Here is a 19,574-nt window from a genome sequence, read left to right as displayed (position 1 = left end):
TGTGGGAGGCAAGTTGTTAGAAGCAGTGAAAAGTTTTTATCGAGGATGTAAGGCATGTGTACGTGTAGAAAGAGAGGAAAGTGATTGGTTCCCAATGAATGTCGGTTTGCAGCAGGGGTGTGTGATGTCTCCATGGCTGTTTAATTTGTTTATGGATGGGGTTGTTAGGGAGGTGAATGCAAGAGTTTTGGAGAGAGGGGCAAGTATGCAGTCTGTTGTGGATGAGAGGGCTTGGGAAGTGAGTCAGTTGTTGTTCGCTGATGATACAGCGCTGGTGGCTATTTCGTGTGAGAAACTGCAGAAGCTGGTGACTGAGTTTGGTAAAGTGTGTGAATGAAGAAAGCTGAGAGTAAATGTGAATAAGAGCAATGTTATTAGGTACAGTAGTGTTGAGGGACAAGTCAATTGGGAAGTATGTATGAATGGAGAAAAACTGGAGGAAGTGAAGTGTTTTAGATATCTGGGAGTGGATTTGGCATCAGCAAGCGGAAGTGAATCATAGGGTGGGGGAAGGGGCGAAAGTTCTGGGAGTGTTGAAGAATGTGTGGAAGTCGAGAACATTATCTCGGAAAGCAAAAATGGGTATGTTTGAAGGAACCGTGGTTCCAATATAACAATATAACAATTTGTTGCTAGGCGTGGGCTATAGATAGAATTGTGCTGAGGAGGGTGGATGTGCTGGAAATGAGATGTTTGAGGACAATACGTGGTGTAAGGTGGTTTGATCGAGTAAGTAATAATAGGGTAAGAGAGATGTGTGGTAATAAAAAGAGTGTGGTTGAGAGAGCAGAAGAGGGTGTTTTGAAATGATCTAGTCACATGGAGAGAATGAGGGAGGAAAGAATGACCAAGAGGATATATGTGTCAGAGGTGGAGGGAACGAGGAGAAGTGGGAGACCAAATTGGAGGTGGAAAGATGGAGTGAAAAAGATTTTGAGTGATCGGGGCCTGAACAGGCAGGAGGGTGAAAGGCGTGTAAGGAATAGAGTGAATTGGAACGATGTATTATACTGGGGTCGACATGCCGTCAATGGATTGAACCAGGGCGTGTGAAGCGTCTGGGGTAAACCATGGAAAGTTCTGTGGGGCCTGGATGTGGAAAGGGAGCTGTGGTTTCAGAGCATTATACTTAACAGCTAGAGACTGAGTGTGAACGAATGTGGCCTTTGTTGTCTTTTCCTAGCGGTGCCTCGCGCACATGCGGGGGAAGGGGGTTGTTATATCATGTGTGGCGGGGTGGCGATGGGAATGAATAAAGGCAGACAGTATGAATTATGTACATGTGTATACACGTATATGTCTGTGTGTGTATATATATATATATTTATATATATATATATATATATATATATATATATATATATATATATATATATATATATATATATATATATATATATATATATATATATACGTTGAGATGTATAGGTATGTATATTTGCGTGTGTATATTTGTGGTGAATATATATATATATATATATATATATATATATATATATATATATATATATATTTTTTTTTTTTTTTTTTTTTTTTTTTTTTTGCTTTGTCGCTGTCTCCCGCGTTTGCGAGGTAGCGCAAGGAAACAGACGAAAGAAATGGCCCAACCCACCCCCATACACATGTATATACATACGTCCACACACGCAAATATACATACCTACACAGCTTTCCATGGTTTACCCCAGACGCTTCACATGCCTTGATTCAATCCACTGACAGCACGTCAACCCCGGTATACCACATCGATCCAATTCACTCTATTCCTTGCCCTCCTTTCACCCTCCTGCATGTTCAGGCCCCAATCACACAAAATCTTTTTCACTCCATCTTTCCACCTCCAATTTGGTCTCCCTCTTCTCCTCGTTCCCTCCACCTCCGACACATATATCCTCTTGGTCAATCTTTCCTCACTCATTTTCTCCATGTGACCAAACCATTTCAAAACACCCTCTTCTGCTCTCTCAACCACGCTCTTTTTATTTCCACACATCTCTCTTACCCTTACGTCACTTACTCGATCAAACCACCGCACACCACACATTGTCCTCAAACATCTCATTTCAAGCACATCCATCCTCCTGCGCACAACTCTATCCATAGTCCACGCCCCGCAACCATACAACATTGTTGGAACCACTATTCCTTCAAACATACCCATTTTTGCTTTCCGAGATAATGTTCTCGACTTCCACACATTCTTCAAGGCTCCCAGAATTTTCGCCCCCTCCCCCACCCTATGATCCACTTCCGCTTCCATGTTTCCATCCGCTGCCAGATCCACTCTCAGATATCTAAAATATTTCACTTCCTCCAGTTTTTCTCCATTCAAACTCACCTCCCAATTGACTTGACCCTCAACCCTACTGTACCTAATAACCTTGCTCTTATTCACATTTACTCTTAACTTTCTTCTTTCACACACTTTACCAAACTCAGTCACCAGCTTCTGCAGTTTCTCACATGAATCAGCCACCAGCGCTGTATCATCAGCGAACAACAACTGACTCACTTCCCAAGCTCTCTCATCCCCAACAGACTTCATCCTTGCCCCTCTTTCCAAAACTCTTGCATTCACCTCCCTAACAACCCCATCCATAAACAAATTAAACAGCCATGGAGACATCACACACCCCTGCCGCAAACCTACTTTCACTGAGACCAATCACTTTCCTCTCTTCCTACACGTACACATGCCTTACATCCTCGATAAAAACTTTTCACTGCTTCTAACAACTTGCCTCCCACACCATATATTCTTAATACCTTCCACAGAGCATCTCTATCAACTCTATCATATGCCTTCTCCATGTCCATAAATGCTACATACAAATCCATTTGCTTTTCTAAGTATTTCTCACATACATTCTTCAAAGCAAACACCTGATCCACACATCCTCTACCACTTCTGAAACCACACTGCTCTTCCCCAATCTGATGCTCTGTACATGCCTTCACCCTCTCAATCAATACCCTCCCATACAATTTGCCAGGAATACTCAACAAACTTATACCTCTGTAATTTGAGCACTCACTCTTATCCCCTTTGCCTTTGTATAATGGCACTATGCACGCATTCCGCCAATCCTCAGGCACCTCACCATGAGTCATACATACATTAAATAACCTTACCAACCAGTCAACAATACAGTCACCCCCTTTTTTAATAAATTCCACTGCAATACCATCCAAACCTGCTGCCTTGCCGGTTTTCATCTTCCGCAAAGCTTTTACTACCTCTTCTCTGTTTACCAAATCATTTTCCCTAACCCTCGCACTTTGCACACCACCTCGACCAAAACACCCTATATCTGCCACTCTATCATCAAACACATTCAACAAACCTTCAAAATACTCACTCCATCTCCTTCTCACATCACCACTACTTGTTATCACCTCCCCATTTGCGCCCTTCACTGAAGTTCCCATTTGCTCCCTTGTCTTACGCACTTTATTTACCTCCTTCCAGAACATCTTTTTATCCTCCCTAAAATCTAATGATACTCTCTCACCCCAACTCTCATTTGCCCTTTTTTTCACCTCTTGCACCTTTCTCTTGACCTCCTGTCTCTTTCTTTTATACGTCTCCCACTCAATTTCATTTTTTCCCTGCAAAAATCGTCCAAATGCCTCTCTCTTCTCTTTCACTAATACTCTTACTTCTTCATCCCACCACTCACTACCCTTTCTAATCAACCCACCTCCCACTCTTCTCATGCCACAAGCATCTTTTGCGCAATCCATCACTGATTCCCTAAATACATCCCATTCCTCCCCCACTCCCCTTACTTCCATTGTTCTCACCTTTTTCCATTCTGTACTCAGTCTCTCCTGGTACTTCCTCACACAAGTCTCCTTCCCAAGCTCACTTACTCTCACCACCCTCTTCACCCCAACATTCACTCTTCTTTTCTGGAAACCCATACAAATCTTCACCTTAGCCTCCACAAGATAATGATCAGACATCCCTCCAGTTGCACCTCTCAGCACATTAACATCCAAAAGTCTCTCTTTCGCGCGCCTGTCAATTAACACGTAATCCAATAACGCTCTCTGGCCATCACTCCTACTTACATAAGTATACTTATGTATATCTCGCTTTTTAAACCAGGTATTCCCAATCATCAGTCCTTTTTCAGCACATAAATCTACAAGCTCTTCACCATTTCCATTTACAACACTGAACACCCCATGTATATCAATTATTCCCTCAACTGCCACATTACTCACCTTTGCATTCAAATCACCCAACACTATAACCCGGTCTCGTGCATCAAAACCACTAACACACTCATTCAGCTGCTCCCAAAACACTTGCCTCTCATGATCTTTCTTCTCATGCCCAGGTGCATATGCACCAATAATCACCCATCTCTCTCCATCAACTTTAAGTTTTACCCATATTAATCGAGAATTTACTTTCTTATATTCTATCACATATTTACTTATATATATATATATATATATATATATATATATATATATATATATATATATATATATATATATATATATATATATATTTTTTTTTTTTTTTTTTTATACTTTGTCGCTGTCTCCCGCGTTTGCGAGGTAGCGCAAGGAAACAGACGAAAGAAATGGCCCAACCCCCCCCCCCCATACACATGTACATACACACGTCCACACACGCAAATATACATACCTACACAGCTTTCCATGGTTTACCCCAGACGCTTCACATGCCTTGCTTCAATCCACTGACAGCACGTCAACCCCTGTATACCACATGACTCCAATTCACTCTATTTCTTGCCCTCCTTTCACCCTCCTGCATGTTCAGGCCCCGATCACACAAAATCTTTTTCACTCCATCTTTCCACCTCCAATTTGGTCTCCCTCTTCTCCTCGTTCCCTCCACCTCCGACACATATATCCTCTTGGTCAATCTCTCCTCACTCATTCTCTCCATGTGCCCAAACCATTTCAAAACACCCTCTTCTGCTCTCTCGACCACGCTCTTTTTATTTCCACACATCTCTCTTACCCTTACGTTACTTACTCGATCAAACCACCTCACACCACACATTGTCCTCAAACATCTCATTTCCAGCACATCCATCCTCCTGCGCACATCTCTATCCATAGCCCACGCCTCGCAACCATACAGCATTGTTGGAACCACTATTCCCTCAAACATACCCATTTTTGCTTTCCGAGATAATGTTCTCGACTTCCACACATTTTTCAAGGCTCCCAAAATTTTCGCCCCCTCCCCCACCCTATGATCCACTTCCGCTTCCATGGTTCCATCCGCTGACAGATCCACTCCCAGATATCTAAAACACTTCACTTCCTCCAGTTTTTCTCCATTCAAACTCACCTCCCAATTGACTTGACCCTCACCCCTACTGTACCTAATTACCTTGCTCTTATTCACATTTACTCTCAACTTTCTTCTTCCACACACTTTACCAAACTCAGTCACCAGCTTCTGCAGTTTCTCACATGAATCAGCCACCAGCGCTGTATCATCAGCGAACAACAATTGACTCACTTCCCAAGCTCTCTCATCCCCAACAGACTTCATACTTGCCCCTCTTTCCAGGACTCTTGCATTTACCTCCTTTACAACCCCATCCATAAACAAATTAAACAACCATGGAGACATCACACACCCCTGCCGCAAACCTACATTCACTGAGAACCAATCACTTTCCTCTCTTCCTACACGTACACATGCCTTACATCCTCGATAAAAACTTTTCACTGCTTCTAACAACTTGCCTCCCACACCATATATTCTTAATACCTTCCACAGAGCATCTCTATCAACTCTATCATATGCCTTCTCCAGATCCATAAATGCTACATACAAATCCATTTGCTTTTCTAAGTATTTCTCACATACATTCTTCAAAGCAAACACCTGATCCACCCATCCTCTACCACTTCTGAAACCGCACTGCTCTTCCCCAATCTGATGCTCTGTACATGCCTTCACCCTCTCAATCAATACCCTCCCATATAATTTACCAGGAATACTCAACAAACTTATACCTCTGTAATTTGAGCACTCACTCTTATCCCCTTTGCCTTTGTACAATGGCACTATGCACGCATTCCGCCAATCCTCAGGCACCTCACCATGAGTCATACATACATTAAATAACCTTACCAACCAGTCAACAATACAGTCACCCCCTTTCTTAATAAATTCCACTGCAATACCATCCAAACCTGCTGCCTTGCCGGCTTTCATCTTCCGCAAAGCTTTTACTACCTCTTCTCTGTTTACCAAATCATTTTCCCTAACCCTCTCACTTTGCACACCACCTCGACCAAAACACCCTATATCTGCCACTCTGTCATCAGACACATTCAACAAACCTTCAAAATACTCATTCCATCTCCTTCTCACATCACCGCTACTTGTTATCACCTCCCCATTTACGCCCAATATATATATATATATATTGGAAAGGATCACAATTTTGCGCGTGATCAAGATATTCCTATGAGTCCACGGGGAAAATGAAACACGAAAAGTTCCCAAGTGCACTTTCGTGTAATAATCACATCATCAGGGGAGACACAAGAGAGAAATATAAGTCAGTTGATATAAATCGAAGAGACGAAGCTAGGACGCCATTTGGTAAACATGTGATTGTCCAAAACATACAATGAGCGTTCATGAACTTATCATTTTACAAATCTTATCAACAATAAAGTTATCTAATTTGTACTGACTATCACTAATATTAAGATTATAATTCTTTGTGTATTTAATAATAATGGAATAGAGATGAGTCTGTACAAATTAGATAACTTTATTGTTGATAAGATTTGTAAAATGATAAGTTTATGAACGCTCGTTGTATGTTTGGGACAATCACACGTTTACCAAATGGCGTCCTAGCTTCGTCTCTTCGATGTATATCAACTGACTGTTATATTTCTCTCTTGTGTCTCCCCTGATGATGTGATTATTACACGAAAGTGCACTTGGGAACTTTTCGTGTTTCATTTTCCCCGTGGACTCATAGGAATATATATATATATATATATATATATATATATATATATATATATATATATATATATATATATATATATATATATATATATATATATATACATCACAAGGTAAAAAAGAAGTCGTTTACACTGACCTAAGACAAATGTGACCTGAAACAGGCCTACACCACCAGCACCAGTGAAGAGACGCATGATGAGAAACATGATGTAGTTGGGGGAGCAAGCGCTCAGAACTCCTCCGCCACCCAAAAGGATCACAGACACCAGGATGCCCATCTTCCTGCCGAAGCGGTCGGCCAAATCACCAATGGTGATGGCTCCAAGTAACATACCTACCATGTACATTGACCCGGCTAGAGGACCAAGCCAAGCCTTTTCACAAGTCAGGTCAAACTGGGGAGATAAGAAATAATATAATATAGTCACTTATATGATATTGGAACCACAGGCAACGCCATTATCTAGGAGTAAACATTAAAAGAGATAAAATTGAAGTGGGAGAGGTTGAGAACTAATATGCCTTCTACCTTCATAAGATGTGCAATGAAAAACATTCTAACTCGGAGAGAAAAATCCATCTCCAAAGTGAGGACAAATACAACTGAGGTTTTCTGCGCCTCCATGATTTAAAAAACATTTTTTTTAGAATCTAAATTCATGCGTTTATACTTCCCCAAGGACTAAACTTTATGCTTTTGGTTCTCCTACTATCACTAACAGCTTGGAAAGCAACCATTGGATACACGGTAGGTGACAGCCCATGATACAACCCCTAGCTTTCCATTCAGGTCAAACAACAAAATATTTGTATGCTTTCAACCCAGCCTCATCTGCAAGTACCAGACGCCATCTCCCTCCACACATCATCTTGGTTCCTACAAGTACATGACCTATACTTACGAAATTATAATTGACGATAAATAAAATACTTCACTCACATCATCTTGGTTCCTACAAGTACATGACCTATACTTACAAAATTATAATTGACGATATACAAAATACTTCACTCACATCATCTTGGTTCCTACAAGTACATGACCTATACTTACAAAATTATAATTGACGATATACAAAATACTTCACTCACATCCGTCACGGTGGTAGAGGTGAACATGGATGTGTCATACACCCATTCCGAGCATGTAGTGGTTCTGTTGGTGAATGCATCCTCCTCGCACTGGTCGGTCTCATTGTTCTTACGCATGTTGACGACACATTGTTCACCCTCTGGTATGGCCCACTGAACAAACGTCTCATTGTACTGGGTACTGTTGTTATCGCAATTAGGAACGACACATCTGGGGGAAAAAATGGCATTTCAGTAAATGGTATCCTAATGTCTAAATATTTTGTAGTTAACAAATTATTATTACGTATACTACATAAAAAGAATACATCCATATGAATATTCACCATATGGCCATAAACTGCAAGGAACATGGTTGACAAAATAAAACAATTCAAATACGAACAAGTATCTAAAACTTTAGTACAGACCTTTATCTTACAAGTAATGTCAGGAATTATCAAAGCATCTTGAGATGGAACAATATGATCAAAATAACATCTCACTCACCAATTTTGTATATATATATATATATATATATATATATATATATATATATATATATATATATATATATATATATATATATATATATACATATATATATATATATATATATATATATATATATATATATATATATATATATATATATATATATATATATGCCCCAGGAAGGTGCCTCTATCAATACAGTAATTCCTTCTACATACTAATGACTAAATAATTGCCTACTGCCTATTATCTTGCGACAATCTTCACATAGCAGGTGTAGACGAAAAAGAACAAGCGAGGGACTGTAATCAGGAAAATGCTAGGTATATTCAACGCAAACAGAAGACTGTCCATCATGATGAGAGCATTAAGTACAACGTGTAGGGAGAAAGAAACATTAGTGGATTACGAGATGTTGTCACTGGTGATGGCAGCTACCCTACTGACCACGAGAGGGTGTAGCTTCTTGATCATAGCCAGGCTACGTTGCAAGAGACGGTGTTCCTGCCTGATCACATCTAGGCTACAGACTAATGAGATAGTGTCACTACTTGTTACAGTTATACTATGAACTAAGAGATAATGTTACTACTCTATCATATAGGCTATAAGTAATTTTCCCTGTTTACCTTGCCCAAAAATGTTAACCTAGCAATCACATAAAATTGAAAAATGTGAGAAGAGAGATAAGGGCACGCACTATAACAGTCGTAGATTGAAAAACAAAATCAGTCTTTTGCATATAGGTATATACAAACCCTGAAAATTAATGACACAACACATTACTGTTTATGATAAGCCACCTGATATTTTGGCACTGTATATCTTTTTCGCATCAACTGGATGAATCATACACAGCACAGAATATATATATATATATAATATATATATATATATATATATATATATATATATATATATATATATATATATATATATATATATATATATTTAATATTAGATCATTCGCCCACTTAGGCCTGGCCAGGAAGCTCTGTGACTCAAATTCTTTTGCACTACTGCTCACAGGACAAGCCTGGGCTGAACTGTAGAAGGATAAGATAACATCAGCCTTTCTTAACGACTAAATCATCGTTCATTAGTTGCTGTTAAGGAAAAACCTGATATTAACGTACCAGTGTTGGCGGTAACTCTAATATTGAAGAAATGAGAACTCACGCTGGCTGGGTTATCCTAACCTTCTTGCCGACACTCTCACTCACTCAGAATCAATACTCAAATGCTCTACTAGTTGCAGCCAGCGAGTGCCCTTAAAGTCGAGGGATCATGGTGCAGCCTCGGAAACTGGGGAAGTGAGAGCGAGGAGGAGTCTAACCTTCATTATAACCACGACCAGTAGAGGTGGGCTACAACACGAGGTGGCAGCAGGCTCGGGAGGTGGTCCTCTTACCATGTACCACACCACTACCAAGATCATAGACCCTGTGTTACGTGAATAGTGGCTTATTTCGTAATTGGATCTATTATCCTTAATAGCGTGTGGCGCAATCTAGGAAGATGGTCTGTGTATATGTTTTAAGTATGTATGCGTATTGACGTGTGTACGCCTCTCTCTCTCTCTCTCTCTCTCTCTCTCTCTCTCTCTCTCTCTCTCTCTCTCTCTCTCTCTCTCTCTCTCTCTCTCTCTCTTAATGATTTCAAAATCAGGTACAATTATAGATCTTCTCTGTGGGACGGGTCAGCTTATTTGACTTTACAGAAACGTTCGCTTCGGCTGAGAAGTGATCGTTCGCGGTGCCTGCGAGTGAGAGGTTAGGGCCACGGCTTCCACCACTTGTCATTGATCAGTAAATCTAATGTCATTTAAGCTTTCGTTATCTTTTACAAATAATCTAATGCTTCAAATGCCTTCTTGTCGCGTCGTGTACAGACCCTCAGGTGATGTAGCTAGCTCGTGCGGCACTGTATCGTCCCATCTCGTTTCCACATCAATTATTTCCCCCACCGTGAACGCTCCCGTGCCCTGGAATACAGCCCTGGCGGGAGAGTGACAGGCCATACCTGGTGGCAGCATATACCGGGTAGCCTTCCTCACTCAAGCAGGAACGTTACTAGCAGCTCTTAAAAAGACTTCGGAAACTACTCTTGGCTTCATATACTTCATGGTGTAATATGTAGGCTTGGTCAACCTAGTCCTGTCCCCCAAACTCAAGTGACTTATTTTCACACACTAGCATTTTTGACATATATATATATATATATATATATATATATATATATATATATATATATATATATATATATATATATATATATATATATATATATATATACATATATAAAAAGATATGCCTCCTGATGACAAGACTTCTGTTGTGATATGTATCCACCGCTGGATCCAGTGTGTGTGTGTGTGTGTGTGTGTGTGTGTGTGTGTGTGTGTGTGTGTGTGTGTGTGTGTGCGGGTGTGTGTGTGTGTGTGACCTGGACGGATCACAATGAACCAACCCGATACCACCACGAACGACCACAGGTGGTGACCAGGCCAGGGTCAACACCTACCGACTCTCCCCCACGTACTCTCTCACCATCCACTTCAGCAAACGTTAACTCGATAAAAAAAAAAATGAGATAAAATGAGACCTTGGGGGCCAACGTATCAAGGCGTCGGTGTAGCTGGCAAGTGTAGCACCTCCTGCAGCCAAGGAAATAAAGCGGCCGCCCCGAGAACAGTGGTAGAAAGGTGGGCTTGCTAGCAGTGTGCTCCCTGACCCTGTGCTGGCTACTACCGGTCGATCAAGAGGTGTGTGTTCGAGTCCCGGTGAGGAGAAGGAAGACAGGGAACTCTGCTGGTTGACGAGTGGAGAGTGAGGTCGCCAGGTCACCACCACCAACACAAGGTGCAAGAATTGGGTCACCATCATCTCCACCAGGAGCGGTCGTGTGTGATGCCGGCTGACGCACTCCACCAGCCACGCCAGCCGTGGTAACCCTGTCTAGTGTTATTGATCTCCACCCGAGGTGTCACGTCTCTGGACAGAAATCGACTAAAAACAATGACAAAAAACTTCTTTTTTCCCCCCCAGCAATTTACTCCAACTCAAAGGAGGAAGCTGCTTCATTTTACTTAATATCTTATGAATTATCTTATGTCTTTTATTAAGTGAATTTATTTTATTTCTTTTTTAATAGATAAAACTGAGAGTTTGATGAAGCGAAAGCGACTTCCTTTATACGACCATCCCTGCCGTAATACTGATGGGCCCCTGAGACTGTGGCTACAGCAAGGCCTTGTGAGTGTAGCACGTCAGCTAGCGCACCAAGGGCGTCACGGACCGCATGATTCACGGATGGGCCTGCCTGTGTAATCCTGGCCGCGTCAGGCACAAGTATAGAGACCATGATGAAGATTCTCAGTCTGATATAAGGTTTGAGACACTGCTGACGTCTGTAGTAAACACAATGCCCAGTTCTGTCTTGCTGAAAGACGCTACATCTACCATGAGGCGGATCGCCATTACCGCGAATATGAACATCGGGCACGACGGGTATACACCATCAATATATTCTTCTCCATCGTACATGACAAACGTATCACTGCTGTGGACATGAGGCTCTTAAAGTATGAAATAAAAGGACACTAATATGAGAGAGAGAGAGAGAGAGAGAGAGAGAGAGAGAGAGAGAGAGAGAGAGAGAGAGAGAGAGAGAGAGAGAGAGAGAGAGAGAGAGAGAGAGAGAGAGGGCTCCACCGCTGAGTCGCTTTTTGAATTAAAAAAAATACAGTTTAATTTCGCACTGGGCCGAGTGCGTGAGATTAAAAGCTCAAGAGATGAAAGCCAGGGATACATATATGAATATATGCTATAACCGTGGCAGAAGGTCACAGGGCAGGAGGTCACTGGCTCTGACCGCCAGTAAGCTGGATGGATGACAACATGAGTCCAACCCAACGCCTCCACCAAACGTGTCTCCCTCACACCCGACCTACGTATTGCACGGGGGCGAGCACTGACACCGACCCATTACTTCCCTTCTCCCACCCAGCCTAGTGCCATCACTCCCCTACAAGACCACTCCTCCCCACCGTTCACCCCTGATGTTACTCCCCAATCACAGTGATTCTACTCCACATTCCCCAATCTCCCAGTTCCCTCCCGCCGATTTCAGCCATGGGAAGGGGTAATGATCATGCCATCGAGGTTACAGCAAGGCCACACCACCTCACCCTTCCTCGTGGTGTCGTACAGGCAACACCTACGTCAGAGATGTCCTGATGATTACCCGAGACGTGTGTGTGTGTGTGTGATGTAAAACAACAAACTGCCATACGTGGGTGTTCCTGAAGCAGCACAGGAGGGCTTCAGAGAGAGAGAGAGAGAGAGAGAGAGAGAGAGAGAGAGAGAGAGAGAGAGAGAGAGAGAGAGAGAGAGAGAGTAATTACAAAACTTCAGGAACTTATGATTACCTCCAGCCTGCAGCCGTCTGCCTGCCATGAACACACCACCACACCCACATGACGCTCTGCCTCACAGCCCCTTTACCTGCTCTCTCTCTCTCTCCCTCTCTCTCTCTCTCTCTCTCTCTCTCTCTCTCTCTCTCTCTCTCTCTCTCTCTCTCTCCACCCACCTCCCCCCTACACATGCTTCCCCTCAGGCTAATGATTTTCTTGCATGGTCCTCCGCGAGACTGACACTAAGTCTCTTACCGTGCACAGCCAGCGATCTGCCGGCCTGGTTAGACAACACACGGGGGGACCAGTTCAAGCGATCCGCTTTTTGTTGTTACTTGGCTTTATCTTGGAGCAACATTACGCAGCGCAAGTGCGACACATATAAACGAATTTATGAAACAAATTAGATCAATATCCACAAAGGTTATCAAGATTAACTCCTCTCTCTCTCTCTCTCTCTCTCTCTGTATATATATATATATATATATATATATATATATATATATATATATATATATATATATATATATATATATATATATATATATATATATATAGATATATATAGATATATATATATATATATATATATATATATATATATATATATATATATATATATATATATATGAAATTATCACAATTCTGCGCGTGATCAAGATATTCCTATGAGTCCACGGGGAAAATGAAACACGAAAAGTTCCCAAGTGCACTTTCGTGTAATAATCACATCATCAGGGGAGACACAAGAGAGGAATATAACAGTCAGTTGATATACATCGAAGAGACGAAGCTAGGACGCCATTTGGTAAACATGTGATTGTCCAAAACATACAACGAGCGTTCATAAACTTATCATTTTACAAATCTTATCAACAATAAAGTTATCTAATTTGTATAGACCATCACTAATATTAAGATTATAATTCGATGTGTATCTAATAATAGAAGATTCAATGATATTTCTCTTGGTAATAGAGTTAGAGTTAATAACTGAGATGGCGTTACTCCAGTCAATACAATGATCATAGTTTTTAACATGATTAAACAAGGCATTTGATTCTTGTCCCGTTCTTATACTATATTTATGTTGCTTAAGTCTAACAGAAAGATCCTTACCAGTCTGACCAACATAAAATTTATCACAGTTTCCACAAACCTCCCATTGACACCAAGAATCTTTTAGTTCTCCCTTTTAATAATAATTTCACTTTGCTTCCCATGTTGCTTAAATCCTTTAATGTAAATGTTGCCTTTAGCAACAATAATACTATAAAGAATATCTTAATCAGGAATTTACCAGAAAATTCTCTTGGTTGCATCTATAAAGTGCCTTGTGGAAACTGTGATAATTTTTTTCTTTTTTCCCAAAAGAAGGAACAGAGAAGGGGGGCCGGGTGGGGGTGTTGCCTCAGGGGTCCGGTCCTCTGTTCTTGACGCTGTCTCGCTGATGCGGGAAATGGCGAATAGTATAAAAGATATATATATATATATATTATATATATATATATATATATATATATATATATATATATATATATATATATATATATATATATATTCCAGGCCATAGTTATTGGGGGAAGCCACGAGAAGGAAGAGAGTTCCTAAGCTCCGAGGTGTAAGGAAATAGTTATCAAACCAACCCGCCCTTGAGTTGCCAACAGCCACACAATAATCATGTGACGCAATAGCTTACGAAGTATTGCGTGGCCTAGCTAGTAGCGGGGGCACACAAGCAGACAGCTCTCAGGAGCAAATACCAAGTAATGCCCATTGAAGAGGGAAAGTAAACCAAGATTGCGGCGCAGGGCAAGCGGGTCAAGTTCTAAGTTAGCCTGGAAGAATTTTGAAGTCAAGCGAGGATTCAGAGCTAGAACCAACTCAGATGAGTGTGAGGTACTCCGTACAAAGACGGACCAATCCTTTGTATGAACGGAGCAACTGTTCAGAGGAAAAGAACGTTCGACATATAAACAGATCTCCCAGTTTCTTCAAGGCAGACTTAGCTATTCCTGTAATGTGGGGTTTCCAAGAGAGTGGATGCTACAATAATACTAAGTATGGTCACTGAGTCAAGAGGTGGAATCATCGAATCTTCAAAAGAAGAAAACTGAGGAGTTTTCGACGGAGAGATGGGTAGAAACTGGGGCTTGAGGGCATCAAACTTAACCAGATATCGTCTTCCTCAAAGCAATATCCTGTCCAAGTCTGAGTTTACTGAGGAAGTTGTGTTGAGATGAGATGCAGATCGAGTGAGAGAAGGAGCAGAGTTCAAGGATGTGAAGGGATGCAGCGTTTCAAGGCGTCATCGTATGAGAGCACTTAGTTGCTTGTAGAAGAAGAGAGGATGTCGCCGATATGAAAGGAGAAAAAGTGTGGGGAAGAGGACAGAACCTTGAGGGGACACCGCTGTTGAGAGAGAGAGAGAGAGAGAGAGAGAGAGAGAGAGAGAGAGAGAGAGAGAGAGAGAGAGAGAGAGAGAGAGAGAGAGAGAGAGAGATTCTGATCCATCAACGAATTTACGCACAACGTTGTTTCACGGTGTCAGATGAGGGTCGAACAATGAGGGCTAGAAACATCAACAGCGTTGCTCTGCTAGCCGAAAAATAATCCCTCTTACATTTGTATCTATATTGGCGTTTCACTGAAAAATGGATGTTTCGTAAAAACACAAGGCGAAGGAATTACTTTTTTTTTTCAATGATGTTGTTAAGCAGATGAATTTCCTAAAAAGAAAAAAAATAAAGCAGAAAGAAGTAACTAGGGTGAAAATAATGTAACAGCGAACTCGTTTTGCTTTTACGTTTCAATGTAACATCATACTCCCAGGACATGATGAGCCATCCGTGGGAGCGTTACGCTACGCTACGCTGCGGACGCAGGCGGGGGGGAGCGTACATAGCCAGGCTCCACGGTCCACCAAATATAATGGTCAAATTACGGATGCCGGAGAGTGGATGTGTCCATGCAGATGGCGTAATGGAGGAGGAAACAGCAAATTAAGGTGGGCAGTACATGAAAAAAAAAATCCATGTTCATCCCAAGCTCAATTCGTGGGCTGTCACACAGGGGCACGCAACTTCGTCAACTGGGTCTCGCTCATAATACCCGACCCACGAAACGAGTTTTTCCAGTTAGAAAAAACAAAAAAAGAAACGGCCCTGCAGGCCAGGCCACAACGGATGGATTGCCAAATATCAAATCCGCCGCCAAGTGTTTACTTTGTCCTTAATGGTCTAGATATTGAGAGTCAATACTTCATAACGCATACGTATAACTGGCAAGATAAGGCTACGATCATTTCGTCACGTTGATTCGATCTAATCTACTTCATCGTTTAACCTTCATCATTTTGTGACCAACACATATCTGCGACACAGAGAAATACGTAATTTTCATTTCCTGTTACTAAAGACATTTTTTTTTCCTTTTACTCTTTCAAAGAACCACAATGCTGTAATATGCTCAAGGACAACAAAGTATCTAAAATGTGAAGAAAAAAATAATGTAGGACTCCACTTGCCGGCAAGTTACATAACTCAACCTAGTTTGTGGCAAAAGTTTCAATATTTCTAATGATTTTCCTGATCACGCTTCTATAGTTTGCCATAGTTTGGGCAAGGACTTCAACAATTTTTTTTTTGAGTTAACGGAATACTCAGAGGCAGTCCAGATTTGATACTGTTTACAAAATAGACCAACAATTATGAAAAAAAAAAAAATCTACCACTGCAGCAGCAGTTTACCAAGTGGACTTTGTCCAGGAATGATTCGTAAACATTTGGAAGGAGCGCATCCGGTCATCCTGGCTCATTTTGGGACAGCCAGGAACCACCTTCCCACAGAGACACATTTGGCCAGTGTTGTAGTTGGGTAATGACGCAGCACGACCCGCTTCCGGCTCCAGCTGGCTGCGCCGTACACACACACACTCACTTCTCCATCTTCAACTCGCCGAATTCTATGCGACGAAATTTTTCTACATAAAAAGAAACAAGTTATTCTACCTGTGGTCCCGTGATGTAAGGTAGTGATTCAAAAGCAAGAACTTTTCCCATCGGATGCATCGAGAGACAAAAGCAATGATAAATTGAACTGGTAACAATAGGTCACTAAGTGCAGACAGTCCAAAGCTTCATCATCCTCATATCTTTATACTAACTTCACTAGGTGCAGACAGTCCAAAGCTTCATCATCCTCATATCTTTATACTAACTTCACTAGGTGCAGACAGTCCAAAGCTTCATCATCCTCATATCTTTATACTAACTTCACTAGGTGCAGACAGTCCAAAGCTTCATCACCCTCATATCTTTATACTAACTTCACTAGGTGCAGACAGTCCAAAGCTTCATCATCCTCATATCTTTATACTAACTTCACTAGGTGCAGACAGTCCAAAGCTTCATCATCCTCATATCTTTATACTAACTTCACTAGGTGCAGACAGTCCAAAGCTTCATCATCCTCATATCTTTATACTAACTTCACTAGGTGCAGACAGTCCAAAGCTTCATCATCCTCATATCTTTATACTAACTTCACTAGGTGCAGACAGTCCAAAGCTTCATCATCCTCATATCTTTATACTAACTTCACTAGGTGCAGACAGTCCAAAGCTTCATCATCCTCATATCTTTATACTAACTTCACTAGGTGCAGACAGTCCAAAGCCTCATCATCCTCATATATTTATACTAACTTCACTAGATGTAGACAGTCCAAAGCTTCATCACCCTCATATATTTATACTAACTTCACTAGGTGCAGACAGTCCAAAGCTTCATCATCCTCATATCTTTATACTAACTTCACTAGATGTAGACAGTCCAAAGCTTCATCACCCTCATATATTTATACTAACTTCACTAGGTGCAGACAGTCCAAAGCTTCATCATCCTCATATCTTTATACTAACTTCACTAGATGTAGACAGTCCAAAGCTTCATCACCCTCATATATTTATACTAACTTCACTAGGTGCAGACAGTCCAAAGCTTCATCATCCTCATATCTTTATACTAACTTCACTAGATGTAGACAGTCCAAAGCTTCATCACCCTCATATATTTATACTAACTTCACTAGGTGCAGACAGTCCAAAGCCTCATCATCCTCATATCTTTATACTAACTTCACTAGGTGCAGACAGTCCAAAGCTTCATCATCCTCATATCTTTATACTAACTTCACTAGGTGCAGACAGTCCAAAGCTTCATCATCCTCATATCTTTATACTAACTTCACTAGGTGCAGACAGTCCAAAGCTTCATCATCCTCATATATTTATACTAACTTCACTAGATGTAGACAGTCCAAAGCTTCATCACCCTCATATATTTATACTAACTTCACTAGGTGCAGACAGTCCAAAGCTTCATCATCCTCATATCTTTATACTAACTTCACTAGATGTAGACAGTCCAAAGCTTCATCACCCTCATATATTTATACTAACTTCACTAGGTGCAGACAGTCCAAAGCTTCATCATCCTCATATCTTTATACTAACTTCACTAGATGTAGACAGTCCAAAGCTTCATCACCCTCATATATTTATACTAACTTCACTAGGTGCAGACAGTCCAAAGCTTCATCATCCTCATATCTTTATACTAACTTCACTAGATGTAGACAGTCCAAAGCTTCATCACCCTCATATATTTATACTAACTTCACTAGGTGCAGACAGTCCAAAGCCTCATCATCCTCATATCTTTATACTAACTTCACTAGGTGCAGACAGTCCAAAGCTTCATCATCCTCATATCTTTATACTAACTTCACTAGGTGCAGACAGTCCAAAGCTTCATCATCCTCATATCTTTATACTAACTTCACTAGGTGCAGACAGTCCAAAGCCTCATCATCCTCATATCTTTATACTAACTTCACTAGGTGCAGACAGTCCAAAGATTCATCACCCTCATATTTTTCCTGGACACTAACTTCATCTTTCTCATTGTACTTCAGAGATCCCTCCATCCTCACCTTCATGTTTCAGGTGTGGAGATGCTATAATGTTAAATGCTATATGCTCTGGGTCTGACCGTGGTGCCCCCTTGATAATTTCTCCCCCCATCATCATACTCCAGGTTGTCTCCCTCAGCACCAGTGCAACTTGTGTCCATCATCATCATCATCATCACCAGCAACCTTATCTACTTTCCCTCCATAACGGACCGGGGTGTTGCCACCACTGTCCGTCTCCCGCGGACAAAATGTAAAATCTTGACGTGTTTATCTAGCCTTCTACGTTACGGTAAGAAAAATATTCACACACACACACACACACACACACACATATATATATATATATATATATATATATATATATATATATATATATATATATATATATATATATATATATATATATATATATATATTGGAAAGGATCACAATTTTTGCGCGTGATCAAGTATATTCCTAAGAGTCCACGGGTGAAATGAAACACGATAAGTTCCCAAGTGCACTTTCGTGTAATAATCACATCATCAGGGGAGACACAAGAGAGAAATATAACAGTCAGTTGATATACAACGAAGAGACGTAGCTTGAAGATGCACGCGTTGAAATGGCAACTCTGTCACACCA

The 19,574-nt window shown here is 41.0% G+C and overlaps 1 protein-coding gene across 10 annotated transcripts in view; it reads right to left on the bottom strand.

The window, feature by feature from the left end:
- The window catches only part of LOC139762316 (organic cation transporter protein-like), a 346,799-nt gene that overhangs the window by 63,537 nt on the left and 263,688 nt on the right, over positions 1-19,574 (bottom strand). For all 10 annotated transcript variants that reach the window (XM_071686947.1, XM_071686949.1, XM_071686950.1 and 7 more), the window contains 2 exons: positions 8,087-8,297; positions 7,131-7,389 (listed from right to left, as the gene is read on the bottom strand). In XM_071686947.1, coding sequence (XP_071543048.1) covers positions 7,131-7,389; positions 8,087-8,297 — 470 coding nt within the window. The remainder of the gene's footprint in view (positions 1-7,130; positions 7,390-8,086; positions 8,298-19,574) is intronic.

This window comes from Panulirus ornatus, chromosome 43, assembly GCF_036320965.1.
Source record: "Panulirus ornatus isolate Po-2019 chromosome 43, ASM3632096v1, whole genome shotgun sequence".
NCBI lineage: Eukaryota > Metazoa > Arthropoda > Malacostraca > Decapoda > Palinuridae > Panulirus > Panulirus ornatus.
Note: the sequence above shows the minus strand (reverse complement) of the source record. Positions and strands in the feature narration are given on the sequence as shown.